Source organism: Leptonychotes weddellii, chromosome 15 (assembly GCF_054177405.1).
Source record: "Leptonychotes weddellii isolate Sample4059 chromosome 15, ASM5417740v2, whole genome shotgun sequence".
In the NCBI taxonomy this organism is placed as follows: domain Eukaryota; kingdom Metazoa; phylum Chordata; class Mammalia; order Carnivora; family Phocidae; genus Leptonychotes; species Leptonychotes weddellii.
In genome coordinates, this window is record NC_138383.1 from 43,468,025 (window position 1) to 43,483,373 (window position 15,349).

The 15,349-nt window shown below is 56.8% G+C and overlaps 1 protein-coding gene across 3 annotated transcripts in view; it reads left to right on the top strand.

The window, feature by feature from the left end:
• The first annotated feature begins 1,241 nt into the window (after nucleotides 1-1,241).
• Nucleotides 1,242-15,349, top strand: part of TRPV2 (transient receptor potential cation channel subfamily V member 2) — a 16,584-nt gene continuing 2,476 nt past the window's right edge. Inside the window, exons 1-14 of one of the 3 annotated variants that reach the window (XM_081805667.1) lie at nucleotides 1,833-2,530; nucleotides 2,618-2,725; nucleotides 3,074-3,308; nucleotides 4,334-4,467; nucleotides 6,052-6,345; nucleotides 7,537-7,835; nucleotides 10,004-10,177; nucleotides 10,574-10,750; nucleotides 11,079-11,174; nucleotides 11,992-12,062; nucleotides 12,396-12,561; nucleotides 13,434-13,500; nucleotides 13,610-13,947; nucleotides 14,848-15,334. In XM_081805667.1, the coding sequence (XP_081661793.1) occupies nucleotides 2,647-2,725; nucleotides 3,074-3,308; nucleotides 4,334-4,467; nucleotides 6,052-6,345; nucleotides 7,537-7,835; nucleotides 10,004-10,177; nucleotides 10,574-10,750; nucleotides 11,079-11,174; nucleotides 11,992-12,062; nucleotides 12,396-12,561; nucleotides 13,434-13,500; nucleotides 13,610-13,947; nucleotides 14,848-14,979 (2,262 nt within the window). In that variant the 5' untranslated portion in view covers nucleotides 1,833-2,530; nucleotides 2,618-2,646 and the 3' untranslated portion in view covers nucleotides 14,980-15,334. Of the gene's footprint in view, nucleotides 1,549-1,832; nucleotides 2,531-2,617; nucleotides 2,726-3,054; nucleotides 3,309-4,333; nucleotides 4,468-6,051; nucleotides 6,346-7,536; nucleotides 7,836-10,003; nucleotides 10,178-10,573; nucleotides 10,751-11,078; nucleotides 11,175-11,991; nucleotides 12,063-12,395; nucleotides 12,562-13,433; nucleotides 13,501-13,609; nucleotides 13,948-14,847; nucleotides 15,335-15,349 lie in introns of those variants that run through there. The other 2 variants (XM_081805668.1, XM_081805669.1) reach the window with 2 other exon arrangements.

The window sequence follows — 15,349 nt, forward strand, 5'->3', positions numbered from 1 at the left end:
GGGTGGTGGTGGTGTGGAGGGTTGTTCCTGGCAGGTGGACCAACTGTGCAAGGCTTGGAGGCAACAGAAGACATTGAAATGTGTTCCAGTGTCTAGAGCCATGCTGTCCCATGGAATTCTCTGCAATGATGGAGAAGTCCCGTATCTGTGCGGTCCAGTGTGGTAGCCACGAACCACATGTAACTATTGAGCATTCAAAATGTGGCTACTGTGACTGTTAGAACTGAACGTTTAATTTTACTTTATTGTAATTGATTTACATTTAAATGGCCACTGTGGTTAGTGACTACCAGATTGGACAGTGCAGGTCTAGAGTGTAACCAGCAAGACAGTGTTGTATTGAGAGATGAAGGTGGAGAAAGGCATCTGCACTGCACAGGGTTATGGCATGGAGTTTGCATTTTATGCGAAGCCCCAAGGGAAGCGATCGGTCGGGGTGGGATGTGGGGTTAAGCGGGGGAGTGGGGTGATCTGGTTTTCACTTTCGAAAGATCCTTCCAGTTGCTGTACAGAGAATGGATTATGAGCGTGAGGGTGGGGTTGGTGTGAAGCCGGGAGACCAGTTTGGGGGTGGCTGCAGTCTCCCAGGGGAGAGAAGATAGTTGTTTTGACCAGACGGAGAAAGAGCTAATTTGGTAGGTTTGGGGCGAGGATTGGATTTTAGGGAGCTAGGGAGAGGGAGGTGTCCTAGGTCTACTTGGTGGGTGACTGAGTCCTTAAGCCCCAGTGTGGAATCCCTCCCTACCAGTTTTGGTTTCGGCATTACCTGGAGCCTTCTCCCTGTCCCCCCCTGCTGGTTGGTGCTGGAAGCGCCTTTCACTAAAGGAAGTGTGCCCCTGACAGACGCCCACCCCCCCACCCCGGCTGGGGGGTTGGGGGGAAAGCCCCGGGAGGTGGGAAAATCCCCTCAAACTGCTAGTTGGTTGGGTGGCGTGCATTCCCAGGGTCGTGTGCTGGGCTGAGTCTCTCCTCTCCCTGGGGCCCGTCCATATTAGCTCTATCTGCCCTGTGATGGGTCCCCCGGAAGGCCCGTGGTGGGCACGGGAGAAGGTAGACGTCAGCACAGTGGGGCAAGAACCCCCCCCCACCACACACACACACACACACACACACACACACTCCGTGCCGGCTCCCACCTGAGGCGAGGTCCCAGCACCCAAGGGTTGCCTCTGATTGCCCCCACCCCACCTGGGCCCTCCTTGGCTAGACAGTGGGGGTGGGGAGGCGGGGCGTGTCTCCCGACAGCAGGGTGTGGCCAGTGGCCCAGCTGGTCACTCACCGATGGCCAGCCTGTCCCGAGCCGGGAGAGTTCCCCCCACTCCCCACCATGCCGGCGGGCCGGGTGGGCTGAGGGTGCAGAACACCCCGAGACCGCAGCCCGCTGGCGGAGCTCAGAGCAGGCTTGGGGAGGTTCTGCGGCTCCCGGCAGCCAGCGTCCGCCGCCCTCCCGGCTTCACTTCCTCCCGCAGCCCCGGCGGTCCCGGAGGCCCGGGATCCCAGCGGTCCGCGGCCCCGGCCCGCCTCCACGCCCTAGCCTCGGCCTGCGGGGTAAGTCGGGGGGCGATCGGGGCACGTCTGGGGAGGGGGCGGCCCGGAGCCCGACAGTGACTGATCAGGGCAGGGGAGCCCGAGGGCGGGGGCTCCCTTCTTCTCCAGCCCCGCGAGCCAGGGTCTTCAAGGGGCTCCGGCCTCCACCTGGACGGCCAGACCCCTTCCTCCCAGCCGGTGCGGCTCAGGGCTCCAGGACAGGGGGGCGGGGGGCTGGACAGGGAGCTGTTGCTGCTGACGCTTGGCAATGGTGGGCTGGCGGGCAGCCGGTGAGGCAGATTGGGGGGATGGGGGGATGGTTAGGGACACACGCCAGGCTAAACGGTGTGTGGCTTGGGGAGGACGCCCCAGATTGGGCAGAAAGGTGGTGGCTCATGCTGAAGTAAAAAATCAAAACCAACCAACCAACCAAACAAACAAAAAAACCCTGCATGTCGAAGCAGTGAGCCAGGTCCCGGCCTCCCCTGCTTATGTGGGAAAATGCGTCCTTCCTCCACCCCCACCAGGTCCCTGAGGGCTGTGGGAGCCTGGACGGGACACAGCCCAAGCCCTGCCACCACCCACCCTCTCTATTTCTGGCCCTTCTTTTCCTTTCCCATGCTCTTCTCTGCACCCTGCCCCCTTCTCCCACCCTGCTGTCCCCCCCACCCATCGCGGACTCTTCTTCCTTCTTTCTGCTCCTACCTGCTGGGGGCACAGCGCCTTCCCCCTAACCACCCCCTGTCAGAGCCCAGAGCCCCAGCCAGGGCCTGAGGTGGGGCTGCCTGTCAGGGGGAGCTTGGGCCGCCAGCCAGGGGTCTCCCTCCCCACTCTGAAGCCCCCAGACACCCTAAAGCACAGAGAGAGGTAGCCTCTGATGCTTTCAGAGATGAATCAGACTGAAAACAGGGATGGGCCCTGAAAGATACTGAGAACTGAAGAGGATCGTCATGGTAGGGTGCTGTGGTTGTAGACCAGGCTCCGCCAACAGCTGAAAACCTTGGTAAGTCACTTCCCTTTTCTGGGCCTTAGTTGTCCTGGTAGCAAGATGAGAGGTTTGATAGACCGGTTTTCCAACCGTTTCCCCCAGCATGCTCCTGTTCTGTGGCAAGAGGGTGAATGACCCGCCTCTGGCCTGCAACAGAACTCTTACCTGCTGTGAATATCGGCCGCTGGACAAGAAGTGAGGCAGAGAAAGGTTCGAGCTGTGAATTCAAAAGTCTGTTATCCTGCATCAAGCGGTTGTGGTCTCTCAGATATCAGGAAGTCCCGGAGGGAAAGTCAGGGACAATCTCAACCCTTCGTGTGGGACTACGTCAATAGGCAGACCCCTTGGGTCCCTGTTCCTTCCCTGTTCCTCCCCTGTTCCATCCTCACTCCAGGGCCCTCCCTCTCTCCTCACCCTCTGCCTGCCTCCCTCACGGCTGACTTGGTGGGTGGGTCTACTTGTACTCAGCTTCTCTTTTTGCAGGCCTCAGCCAGACCTCCCACCCCAACCCAGGGGCTGGGAAGAAGGAGGAGCCTCTGACGACTCTGTCTCCACCAGGTTTGAGCTGGACAGAGCAGCCTCCTCCCCTTAGGATGGCCTCGCCCTCCAGCCCTCTGGCGTTCAGGCTCCAGACGTGGGATGGAGGCCAAGAAGATGGCGGTGAGGGGGACAAAGGAAAGCCGGGCCTCGGGGATGGGCCACCCCCCATGGAGTCACCGTTCCAGGGGGAGGACCGGCACTCCTCCCCTCAGATCAAAGTGAACCTCAACTACCGCAAAAAAGCAGGTGTCAGGTGAGGCAGCAAATGAGGGTGGGGCCCCCTGAGTCAGACTTGGTGGCCTGGCCCAGCCCCCGTGCCCCTTCGGGTATGTGTGGGGTTCGCCCGGCCTCCCCGCTCAGTGTGAAGTCCGATGCACGAAGCTGGCGAATCCTCCTGGGCAAGGCAGGACTCTGTCAGGAAAGCCCCTTCCTCAGCCCTCATGCCTGAGACGGGGCCCCAGCCCTTGGCGTCCCAGCCTGGAGACCCCATATCGTTGGTGTTGGAAGACCACGGTCAGATTCAGACCAGGCCAGGGGAGGATGCACGTGAGGCTTCTGGGAGCCGGGTAGCCTGCCTGACAGGCAGGATAGCCCCCTCGCACCCCAATCTGTGCTCTCTCTGGGCTGCCCTACCCCAAGACGGGGATGCCACCCTGTGACAGGAAGTGTTTTCTCCAAACAGCCACTTCCCGCGGCGGGACTGCCCATAGGGCGCCCTAGTCAGCCACAGGGCCCTCTCGGTCATGTGGCCACGTGGCCTGCTGGGCAGCTGAGTGTGTCTGGTCAGGCCCAGCAGACACGTGGCTTCCCGGCATGGAGGAGGCAGGGCCTGCCTCCATCAGTCACACAGCTATAGCTTAACACGTGACCGAGCCCAACCATCCCCCACTCACGAGAGAGTCACCAAAGCCTTCCTCGGTGAAGCTGGGACCTGAGGCTCCCCCAGAGCATCAAAGAGCCCCCCCACCTTTGTTTGTCCCTTCACATCTGCTGGCCATGGTTTCAGGAACCCCAGGTGTGGACTGGCCTCTGTGGATAGGGGCATCCCCAGGAGGGGTACCCCACGCTCCTTCCCCTTCCGTGTCACCAGAAACTGCTAGATGCTAAACAGCTACAGCACCTCGTCTTTAGAGGTGCTCAGAAAGGTCCCACGGGGCTCATGAGCCTGCACAGTGCACAGTGCTCACGGGACTCCCTGCAAGGGCTCCCCGGGGTCGGGGGCTTCCTGGGAGCGCCCATGGTTCTTCCACAACATCAGACACAAGTCAATCCCCACAGCCAGCCGGACCCAAACCGCTTTGACCGCGATCGGCTCTTCAGTGCGGTTGCCCGGGGTGTCCCTGAGGATCTGGCTGGCTTACCGGAGTACCTGTCCCGGACCAGCAAGTACCTCACCGACTCAGAGTACACAGGTAGGCCTGCCCTGTGGGCCAGAGCTACTGCAGTCCTGTCCGCTGTGCTGAGACTCGGCTGACAGGTCGGCCTTGACCGTGGTCAGGAGCCAAGGGCCGAGTGTTCTCAGCAACCCTCCGGCCCGAATGCCTTACTTTGGGTCAAGGCTGTGCCTCCCACGTCCACCCACCCCATGGGCTCCTGACCTACCTCTGCCGTCCTCAGCCCATTTCAGTGGCCAAATGGGTACTCACGGGCTTCCTCAGTGCATTGTTTTCTTTTTCTTTTTTCTTTTTGTCTTAACAGTGTTGTTGAGATGTAATACACATACCATACACTTCACCCATCTCAGAACATTTTTTTGCCCCAAATCGAAGTATCTTGATCGTTTGGGCTGATTAGAAAAATAGCATTTGTGTATTCTAGAAGATTCAGTTAGGAATGACATGTCTAAAGCTGAGGGTAAAAACAGTAGGACATCCTGGATCCCTGTTAATGATTTGGCGAATCTCTTTTCAAAGCTTTTAAATATATTAAGTATATATTTACGTAAAGGGTCGTGCCGTATACTACATCTCCTACTTTCCACTTCAGTACATAGACCTCTAAGTCAGTCACTTTGACAAACACAGAGTTTTCTGCTGTGTACATTTACCACAAGTTAGTTAACTAATTCCTTAATGATGGCCATTTAGGTTGTGTGTCATTTTTGGCCTCCACATACTGCATGCCAGGCCCTCTGGGTGCTAAAAAAATTTTTTTTTTTAAAGATTTTATTTATTTATTTGAGAGAGAGAGAATGAGAGACAGCATCACAGGGAGGAGGGTCAGAGGGAGAAGCAGACTCCCCGCCAAGCAGGGAGCCCGATGCGGGACTCGATCCCGGGACTCCAGGATCATGACCTGAGCCGAAGGCAGTCGCTTAACCAACTGAGCCACCCAGGCGCCCCTGGGTGCTAAAAATTTTGTATATAATCCCATTCGGCCCTTAGAACAAGCCTGGAATAGTCCCATTTCACAGTCAGGAAAACTGAGGTTAAGAGAGGCCACGTGACCTGCCCGAGGAGACAGAGCCTTTAAGCGGTGGAGACACTTAGCAAACATGTGCTCTGAATGTTCTGGTGTAGACCATGTTGTATGGACAACAAATTATGCCTTAGAAACTTATTTTCTAGGGCAGAAATTATAGTCATACCTGTTGGTATTTTTTTTTTTTTAAAGATTTTATTTATTTATTTGAGAGAGAGAATGAGAGACAGCTTGAGAGGAGGAGGGTCAGAGGGAGAAGCAGACTCCCCGCCGAGCAGGGAGCCCGATGCAGGACTCTATCCCAGGACTCCGGGATCATGACCTGAGCCGAAGGCAGTCGCTCAACCGACTGAGCCACCCAGGCGCCCCGACCTGTTGGTATTTTAATACCTGTTGGCTGGAGCCTTCATACATTGCAGCATGACTCTGCTTCCACCAGTCGTGTGTGTGACAGTCGTTTTTTTATCCTCCCAAGGGGTACTTTGGAGCCTGGGCTCACTGTGCAGGCTGGTGGGCAGCCCAGCCACTCCATGCCTGAGCACCCTGCTGCCCCTTCCCCTCCCCTTCTCCCACAGAGGGCTCCACGGGCAAGACGTGCCTGATGAAGGCCGTGCTGAACCTGCAGGATGGGGCCAACGCCTGCATCCTGCCATTGCTTCAGATCGACCGGGACTCTGGCAATCCCCAGCCCCTGGTCAACGCCCAATGCACGGATGAGTACTACCGAGGCCATAGTGCTCTGCATATTGCTATCGAGAAAAGGAGCCTGCAGTGTGTGAAGCTCTTGGTGGAGAATGGGGCCAATGTGCATGCCCGGGCCTGCGGCCACTTCTTCCAGAAAAAGAGCCAGGGGACTTGCTTCTACTTTGGTGAGGAGCCTTTCTTGGATAAATTGAGGTGCGGAGGAGATAAGGCCATGCCCAAGGTCACATGGTTAATGTGTGGCAGGACTGGGCCCTTAAACCCAGATCTGTTCAACCCCAAGGGCTCATGCTTCTAATCACTGGGCTCCCTGCAAAAGCAGTTTGTCTTAGGAGATGTTTTAGCCTTGTCTGGGCAACGAAGCTCCCCACACATCCACATCCAGACGGGGGGAGGGAAGGGACTGACAGAACTGTGTGTGGGAAACCTGACCAGATAGGGCCTTCGTTTTATTTTATTTTATTTTATTATTTTTTAGAGATTTTATTTATTTGTTTGACAGAGAGAGACACAGCGAGAGAGGGAACACAAGCAGGGAGAGCGGGAGACGGAGAAGCAGGCTTCCCGCGGAGCAGGGAGCCCGATGCGGGGCTCGATCCCAGGACCCCGGGATCATGACCTGAGCCGAAGGCAGACGCTTAACGGCTGAGCCACCCGGGCACCCCTGTTTTATTTTTTATTTTTATTTATTTATTTTTGAGATTTTATTTATTTATTTGACACAGAGAGAGACAGCGAGAGAGGGAACACAAGCAGGGAGAGCGGGAGAGGGAGAAGCAGGCTTCCCACCAAGCAGGGAACCTGATGTGGGGCTCGATCGCAGGACTCTGGGATCATGACCCGAGCCGAAGGCAGACGCCCAACCAACTGAGCCACCCAGGCGCCCCCCCATTTTATTTTTTAAAGGATTTATTTATTTTAGAGAGAGTGAGCATGGCAGGGGAGGGGCAAAAGGAGAGGGAGAGAGAGTCTTAAGGAGACTCTGCACTGAATGTGGAGCCCAACTCGGGGCTCGATCTCACGACCCTGAGATCACCACCAGAGCCGAAAGCTTAGGCCCCATGTTCTGCTCCTTTAGATGGTAAAGAGCTTTGGTCACCTCTCCCTTGGGTCAAGAGCTGGACAGGGCTGCCTTTACGAGTGGAAAAGGCACAGCTGCCCTCCAGGGGAACAGGAACCATCTTCCCTCATAGCACAGACCTGGGTGGGCCCAGGATCCCAAGGCAGCGTTCTGTCCTCTCCTGTGGGTGCCTGACTCTCTTGAAGGAGGCCTGGCCTTCTGTCCAGGGAGCACGAGGAGTAGGCAGGTGGAAGCTGGGAGGCCTGAGGCTCAAGCTGCCCCCCTCCCCGGCCCCCAGGCGAGCTGCCCCTCTCTTTGGCCGCGTGCACCAAGCAGTGGGATGTGGTAACCTACCTCTTGGAGAACCCTCATCAGCCTGCCAGGCTGCAGGCGGCCGACTCACTGGGCAACACAGCGCTGCACGCCTTGGTAATGATCGCAGACAACTCAGCCGAGAACAGTGCGCTGGTGATCCGCATGTATGATGGGCTTCTCCTCGCGGGGGCCCGTCTCTGTCCCACAGTGCAGCTCGAGGACATCCCCAACCTGCAGGGCCTCACGCCCCTGAAGCTGGCCGCCAAGGAGGGCAAAATCGAGGTGAGTACCTAGCCCCCATCCCCTCCCCACCCGTCCAGGAAGCAACAGGACTCGCTCTGATTTTTCTGCAGAGAGAGCCCGGAGCAGTCTTCTAGATCACCGGTCTCCCTACTTTTTTTTTTTTTAATTTTATTTATTTATTTGAGAGAGAGAGAGAATGCATACAAGCAGGGGGAGGCGCAGAGGGAGAGGGAGAAGCAGATTCCCCACTGAGCAGGGAGCCGGACATGGGGCTTGATCCCAGGACCCTGGGATCGTGACCTGAGCCGAAGGCAGAAGCCTAACTGACTGAGCCACCCAGGCACCCCAGTGTCCACAGTTTTTGATTGAACTCTCCTGGTAGTAAGAACACGTGCAGCCTGCACCACTAATATATGTGTGTTTATTGATAAATTATATATGAACTACTGAACTGATATATTACATTATAAAACACTGGGATTTTTAAGTCATTTGGGTTCCTTGATTAAGAGACAGTCTTTTCATATTCTTTGCCTATTATGCCATTAGATTTGCTATTAGGTTTTCTTCAGATTGATTGGTAAGTGTCCTTTATAAGGAATGCATTAGCATTTTGTTTTCTATAATAGTTGCAAATTTTTCTCCTGTTTTGATAGTAAAAACATTTCTTTTTTTTAAGATTTATTTATTTTATTTTATTTTTAAATGTTTTATTTATTTATTCATGAGAGTCAGAGAGAGAGAGATAGAGAGAGAGGCAGAGGCAGAGGGAAAAGCAGGCCTCCCACTGAGCAGGGAGCCCGATGCGGGGCTCGATCCCAGGACCCTGAGAACATGACCTGAGCCGAAATCAAGAGCCGGCTGCTTCACCAACAGAGCCATCCAGGCACCCCATAAAAACATTTCTTACGGGATTTTTTGCCCTGAAGAATTTTTACATTTTCCTATATACAACTGTAATTATGTTTTCCTTTAGAGTTCCTTGGTTTTGCTACTGTTCAATGCCTTCTTTGAGGCTGTATCTATAAAAAAGCTTGTGTGTGTGCGTGTACATATATATTCTGTCTCCATATTTTCCTCCAGACTTTTGCAGTTTTATTTTGAATGCCTAAAACTCATTTGGCTGGAAGTTATTTTGGTATAAAAAGTAAGCATGACTCAGCTCTGCTTTTTTTTCTAATGACAACCAGTAGGTTGTCTGAGCCTCATTATCAGTGAAGCTTCATGGCGTGCAAACTGTGCATTTTACACAGGGCCCCATGCTTCGAACACAGGCTTTTTAAAGCTTAAGGTAAAAATAAACATAAATGGAAGTTTTACTATTTTATTCCCTGAGGTTCCTGTGGTGTGAGAACCTCCTTTTGTTGTCCAGAGGCATGGCTGGGTGGCCTTTCCTTTCCCCATTCCTCATTTGTAAAACCAAATTGCTTCTTCTTCTTTTTTTTTTTTCAGATTTTTATTTATTTATTTGAGAGAGAGAGGATGAGCGAGGGGGAGGGGCAGAGGGAGAGGGAGAAGCAGACTCCCCGCTGAGCAGGGAGCCTGACGCAGGGCTTGATCCCAGGACCCGTCTGATCCCAGGACCCTGAGATCATTACCTGAGCCAAAGGCAGATGCCCAACCGACTGAGCCATCCAGGCACCCCGCTTCTTCTTCTTTTTTTTAAGTAATCTCTACACCCAACATGGGGCTTGAACTCACGACCCGGAGATCAAAAGCCGCCTGCTCCACCGACTGAGCCAGCCAGGCACGCCAAAACCAAATTGCCTCTTAACCTGTTCGACTTAGGGATGCTTTCTAGTCTGTTGGAAGCTCTGAGCTCTGACCGCAGAAGTGTACACATACGTGTACCTTGGATCTCAAGGGGCCTCCAGGAGCCCTGGGCTGGGGGTCCCTCTGCCATGATAGGAGTCCAGGAAGAGGCCTCGGGGCAGGAGTGGGGAAGGAAGAGCCAGGTTCACTGCAGACCTGGACATATGGGAGTGGATGGGAGTGTTTATATTGTGGATGAGCACGTGGGATGTGTGAGCGTTCATACACACAAGGACCCGTGTGTCCGGGGTGTCTGCACGTGTCTGCTTGCAGCTTTGCAGGTGGTGGGCAGCTCTGCAGGGTGCTGAGTGTTTCCTAGGCCCCCACCCCCACCCCCCGCAGGTCAATGCCAAGAGGTGGCTGTGCAGGCCAAGCTCATGTGGCCCACCCTGCAGATTTTCAGGCACATCCTGCAGCGGGAGTTTGCAGGGCCGTGCCAGTCACTTTCCCGAAAGTTTACTGAGTGGTGCTACGGGCCAGTCCGGGTGTCGCTGTATGATCTGGCCTCCGTGGACAGCTGGGAGGAGAACTCAGTGCTGGAGATCATTGCCTTTCATTGCAGAAGCCCGGTGAGCCCACGGGGGCGGGGGTGTGTGTAAGGGGACCCGGCAGAGCTCCCTGCAAGGTCCATAATTCAGGGCTGCCCTTGGGACCAAAGCTGCCCCGGGACTGTGCCGGTGGGGATGTGCCCACCGGGCCCATGCTCATTCCACACACCAGTCTCACCCGACCTGGGGAGCATGCCGGGGGGCCTGGGGGCAACCACTGAGGGCCCCTCTGGTGACTGACACCTGCTCTGGGCTGGAGAATGAGGCGCTCCGTCAGCCCATAGCCATGAGTGTAGGGTGGAGGCTGCGTGGGGAGGGCTCATTTGGAGTCCCCCCCCTCCATTTCCCTCAGCCCTTGCATCGAGCCTGACCTGAGCGGGCCCCATATATATCCTTGCTGAATGAATGTACCCCTAGCTCTCACATTCCCACCCCCAGCACCGACACCGAATGGTGGTTTTGGAACCGCTGAACCGACTGCTGCAGGCAAAATGGGACCTGCTAATCCCCAAATTCTTCTTCAACTTCCTGTGTTACTTGACCTACATGTTCCTCTTCACCGCTGTGGCCTACCACCAGCCGGCCCTGGAGAAGGCAAGGCCGGGCAGGGGCGCGTTCTGGGGGAGGCCTCCTGGGAACGAGCCTGGAAGAAGATAGGGCGTGGATAGCCAGACCCATCTGCAGATCCTCACGCCGAGGCTTTGAACCCGGGCAGTCTGGCGCCCGACCCCACCCTCAAAACCACGACAGTGTGCCTCTCTGATAGGCTAGAATGCGGGGGTCCTGCCCGGGAGCCCGTGTTCCTTGTGTGGCTCTGCGTGGCCTCTCCACAGCTCATGCTCAGACCGGGCCCTCGGCCAAGAGTCTCACGGTTGGAAGGGGACTCCAGGCCCCAGGTCCTACCAGAGTGTCTCTTCCGCAGGCTTTCTTGCCCCCAGAAGTGACTGCTGGAGACCCCGTGCTGCTCCTGGGCCACATCCTGGTCTTGCTTGGGGGGGTCTACCTCCTCGTGGGCCAGGTGAGGGCTCTTCCCATTCCCCCCACCCCCACCCCCAGACAACTCTATGGGCTCCCAGAACCCCCCAGAAGCAAACATAGAATCCTGCCGGGAGGGGCCTTAGAGAGAGTTAACCACAATCCCTTCATTTCTCGGGAAACCACGGAAACCGAATCCTCTACCCAGTCCCACCGCTCCCGGCCTCAGGGCAGCTGAGGGCCTTGGGTTCTGGGGCTGGTACCTCCCTGCTGCGCTTTCTGGGGGTGCCCGTGGGGTACCACGTGACTGCTGTGACTCCTCGGCAGTGCCCCCACCCCCAGGTCCCTTGGCTGGGGCATTCCTCACTTGGGGACCACAGACAGGTGGGCGGGGGCAGGCTCAGGCCGACTCCCCCAGCAGGGCCTTTTGAGGTGAAAATGCGGGAGGCAAGGCTGGGCACTGTGACACTGAGCCTCTCTCAGAGTGGGCAGGACTTCGGGACCAGATCCAGGTTGGGGGCGTGTCCATGTGAGGCCAGGGGTGGGGGAGGGGAGGGAGCTCTTCCCCTCACTAGGAGTAGTAAGCGGGTTCATCTGGATCCACGGGGAGCTCGGAGGCCCCTGGCATTGTCTGGATGTCTGTGGGTGGCTACGCTTTCTGGAAACAGGCTTCAAAGCTTTCTCAGCAGGATTCATGAGCCTCCCCACCACTCCGCCGCTGCCCCGCAAAGTCCAAGAGGCTGCTTGAGCCCCTGAGGTCGCAGAGCCAGGCCAGCAGGCAGGGGCACAGTGGGGAGCCCAGGCTAAGGCCCCACGGCCTGGAGAGCACGTTTCACACCCCTGTGCTCCTCGTCCCACAGCTGTGGTACTTTTGGAGGCGCCGTCTGTTCATCTGGATCTCCTTCGTGGACAGCTACTTTGAACTGCTCTTGTACGTGGGCCCCCCTCCCCTCCCCTGTCTCAGGCCCCGGAGAGGCTGGTGTGGCAGAAGGCACCAGGCTGGCTCGAGAGGAGAGGACCCGGAGCCAGGGAGTGCCGGGGGCCTGGGACCAAAGCGCTGGCTGTCAGGCCTGGGCCTCCCATCCCTGAGAGTTCCCTGTACTGAGCGCTCGTTGTGCACCCGATTGGGCCCGGCCCCAGACAGATGGAGACCTTCTCGTGCATCAGGCCGTGGTGGGAGAGGGCGCAGTGGTCCTCAATCTCTAACGTGGGGGGGGGCCCGCCAGGCGGCCTGCAAGCTGACCCGAATTCTGTCCCTGCACAGCCTGGTGCAGGCCCTGCTCACGGTGCTGTCCGAGGTGCTGTGCTTCCTGGCCGTGGAATGGTACCTGCCCCTGCTTGTGTCCTCGCTGGTGCTGGGCTGGCTGAACCTGCTTTACTACACACGTGGCTTGCAGCACACGGGCATCTACAGCGTCATGATCCAGAAGGTGAGAGACGAAACGGGGGTGGCCGCGGCGTAGCCTGACCAGGCAAAGCCGGGCACCACACTCCAGCAGGGCTCCCTTGGGCCTCAGCGGGCAGGCGCCCTCCTCCACAGCTGGCCTGGGCAGAGGAAAACGCGAGAGCACGTCTGTCCGTGTGTCCAAAGGCAGCCGCTCGCGGACTGTAGGCAGGAGTATGAGCGTGCAGGCGTCTGCCCTCAGGGGTCTGTGCTCTGCACGGGTAAGCGAACATGTGACCCCAGGGGAGTACGTGCATCCTAGGCCAGTGGAGGCACGGACACCGTGCACATTAGCTCATCTGCCTACCCGTGCCCTGGGACGTCCGGGCGTGTGGACTCTTCTCTATTCATTTACTTATTCAACTAAAGTTTAGGAAGTGTGTCCTGCGGGCCAGGCCCTGTTCTAAGTGTTGGAATACGCTCCTTCAGTCGCTAACAAAATGGGCAAGTCCTCACCTCTGCTGCAGCCGACATTCTGGTAGGGGACGTGAAAACACTAAGAGAGACAGATGAGAACATTACAGATTGCTCTATGCTATTTTTTTTTTGAGAGAGTGAGTGAGGGGGAGGGGGCAGAGGGAGAGAGAGAAGCAGACTGGGGGCTCGATCTCACGACCCTGGGATCATGACCTGAGCTGAAATCCAGAGTCGGACGCCTAACTGACTGAGCCACCCAGGCGCCCCGATTAGATGTTTTTGTAAAGACTGTGTGTAGCTCCACGGGGCCTCATGTATGCACACATTTGTGCATGTGGGTGCCGTGTCCATGGGAACCCGTGCTCGGGGCTGAGGCAGGGGTCGGGGGTCAGGCCCGATGGCCCAGCCACCCATCCTGGCTCCTGGGTGTGTGTGTTCTAGGTCATTCTGCGGGACCTGCTCCGCTTCCTGCTCGTCTACTTAGTCTTCCTTTTCGGCTTCGCTGTAGGTAAAGTCCCCCCTCTCGCCCCTGCCTATCCCTTGCCCACTCTGTACACTCTGGAGGCTGCCCCCTGGCCTCCCCAGGCTGAGGATCCTCCTTCCTCCCCTCCCTGCAGCCCTGGTGAGCCTGAGCCGGGAAGCCCGGGCCCCCGGGGCCCCCAGGGGTCCCAATGCCACGGAGGCAGCGCAGCCTGGGGCAGGACAGACGGATGAGGAGGGCAGCTCTTCCCCATACGGTGACATCCTGGACGCTTCCCTGGAGCTGTTCAAGTTCACCATCGGCATGGGAGAACTGGCCTTCCAGGACCAGCTGCGCTTCCGCGGGGTGGTCCTGCTGTTGCTGCTGGCCTATGTGCTACTCACCTACATCCTGCTGCTCAACATGCTCATCGCCCTCATGAGCGAGACCGTCAACAGTGTTGCCACTGACAGCTGGAGCATCTGGAAGCTGCAGGTGCGGCGGGCGGCTCCCCTCCCTCTCCCTGGGCCCCGTGAGGAGCGTGCAGGACCCAGCCGAGCTGAGCCCCCGCCCCGCCCCCCATCCTTGCTTTCCTTCTTAGGGCTATCGTGACGATCGAATAAGCTCATAGATCCAGAGCCCTTGGGACAGGGCCTGGCACATAGTAGGTGCTCAATGTGTTAATCGTGATCATGCTCATGATCAAGTATTTCTTGAGAGCCTATCGCAAAGCTCGGCTCGGTTCTGGGTGCGAAACACACAGCCGAGAATGAGATAGAATCCTTGCCCTCATGCAGCTCCCCTTCTGTGTTCATCATACAGTCAGTGGGCTCGGCTTGGGGGGTGAGGCAGGATGTGCAGTCCTGGGACTGGGCCCAGCCTGGGGGCAGTCGGGGTGCAGAGGCCCCTGTAGCTGGGGGCTGATGTGACACCTGCCTACTGTAAAAGCAGTACCTGCTTCCGGGGTGGAGGTGGGCAGTTGGTGCTCAGAGAGCCTTGCTGGGAAGGTGGACTCTTACCGATCCACTGTTGAGCTTGGGCAAGCACCTTACTCCTCTTGAGCCTGCGCCCTCACCTGCAAGTTCAGTGCCCCACCTAATTTGCTCGTGTGCCAGTGGGCAGAGCAAATAAGCTTCTGCACCCCGTGGTGTGGAATTCTGGAATCTGTAACCATGCAAGTAATTGCTGGGCACGCATTATGTGCTGACTTCCCAACACCTGTCCATCTGCAATCGGGGAAACTGAGATTCAGGGGGAGCTGCCGGGCTTCCATCCCTCAGGCAATCAAATGTTGGAGCTAGACTCAAATCCACGTGCTTAGCAGACTCTGGGTTATACTGTCAAGTGCTGTGAGGTATCTTCCTGGCTACTGTCTGATGTGTCTTTTGTCCCCAGAAAGCCATCTCTGTCCTGGAGATGGAGAATGGCTACTGGTGGTGCAGGAGGAAGAAGCAGCGGGCTGGTGTGAAGCTGACCGTTGGCACCAGGCCAGACGGCAGCCCCGACGAGCGCTGGTGCTTCAGGTGAGGGAAGGAGGCAGGGAGGCAGGGGAGGGCGGCCTGGGGGCCTTGCTCTCCCAGTGACCCCTGGAGGCTGCCGTGGGGCAGGCCAGCCTTACTCTTCTTTTTTTTTTTTTTTTAAAGATTTTATTTATTTACTTGACCAAGAGAAAGAGAGAGAGAACAAGCAGGGGGAAAGGGAGAAGCAGACTCCCCGCTGAGCAGGGAGCCCAATGCGGGACTCGATCCCAGGACCCTGGGATCATGATCTGAGCGGAAGGCAGATGCTTAATGACGGAGCCACCCAGGCGCCCCCCTTTTTTAAATTTTTATTTAAGTAATCTGTATACCCAATGTGGTGCTCGAACTCACGACCTGGAGATCAAGTCACATGCTCT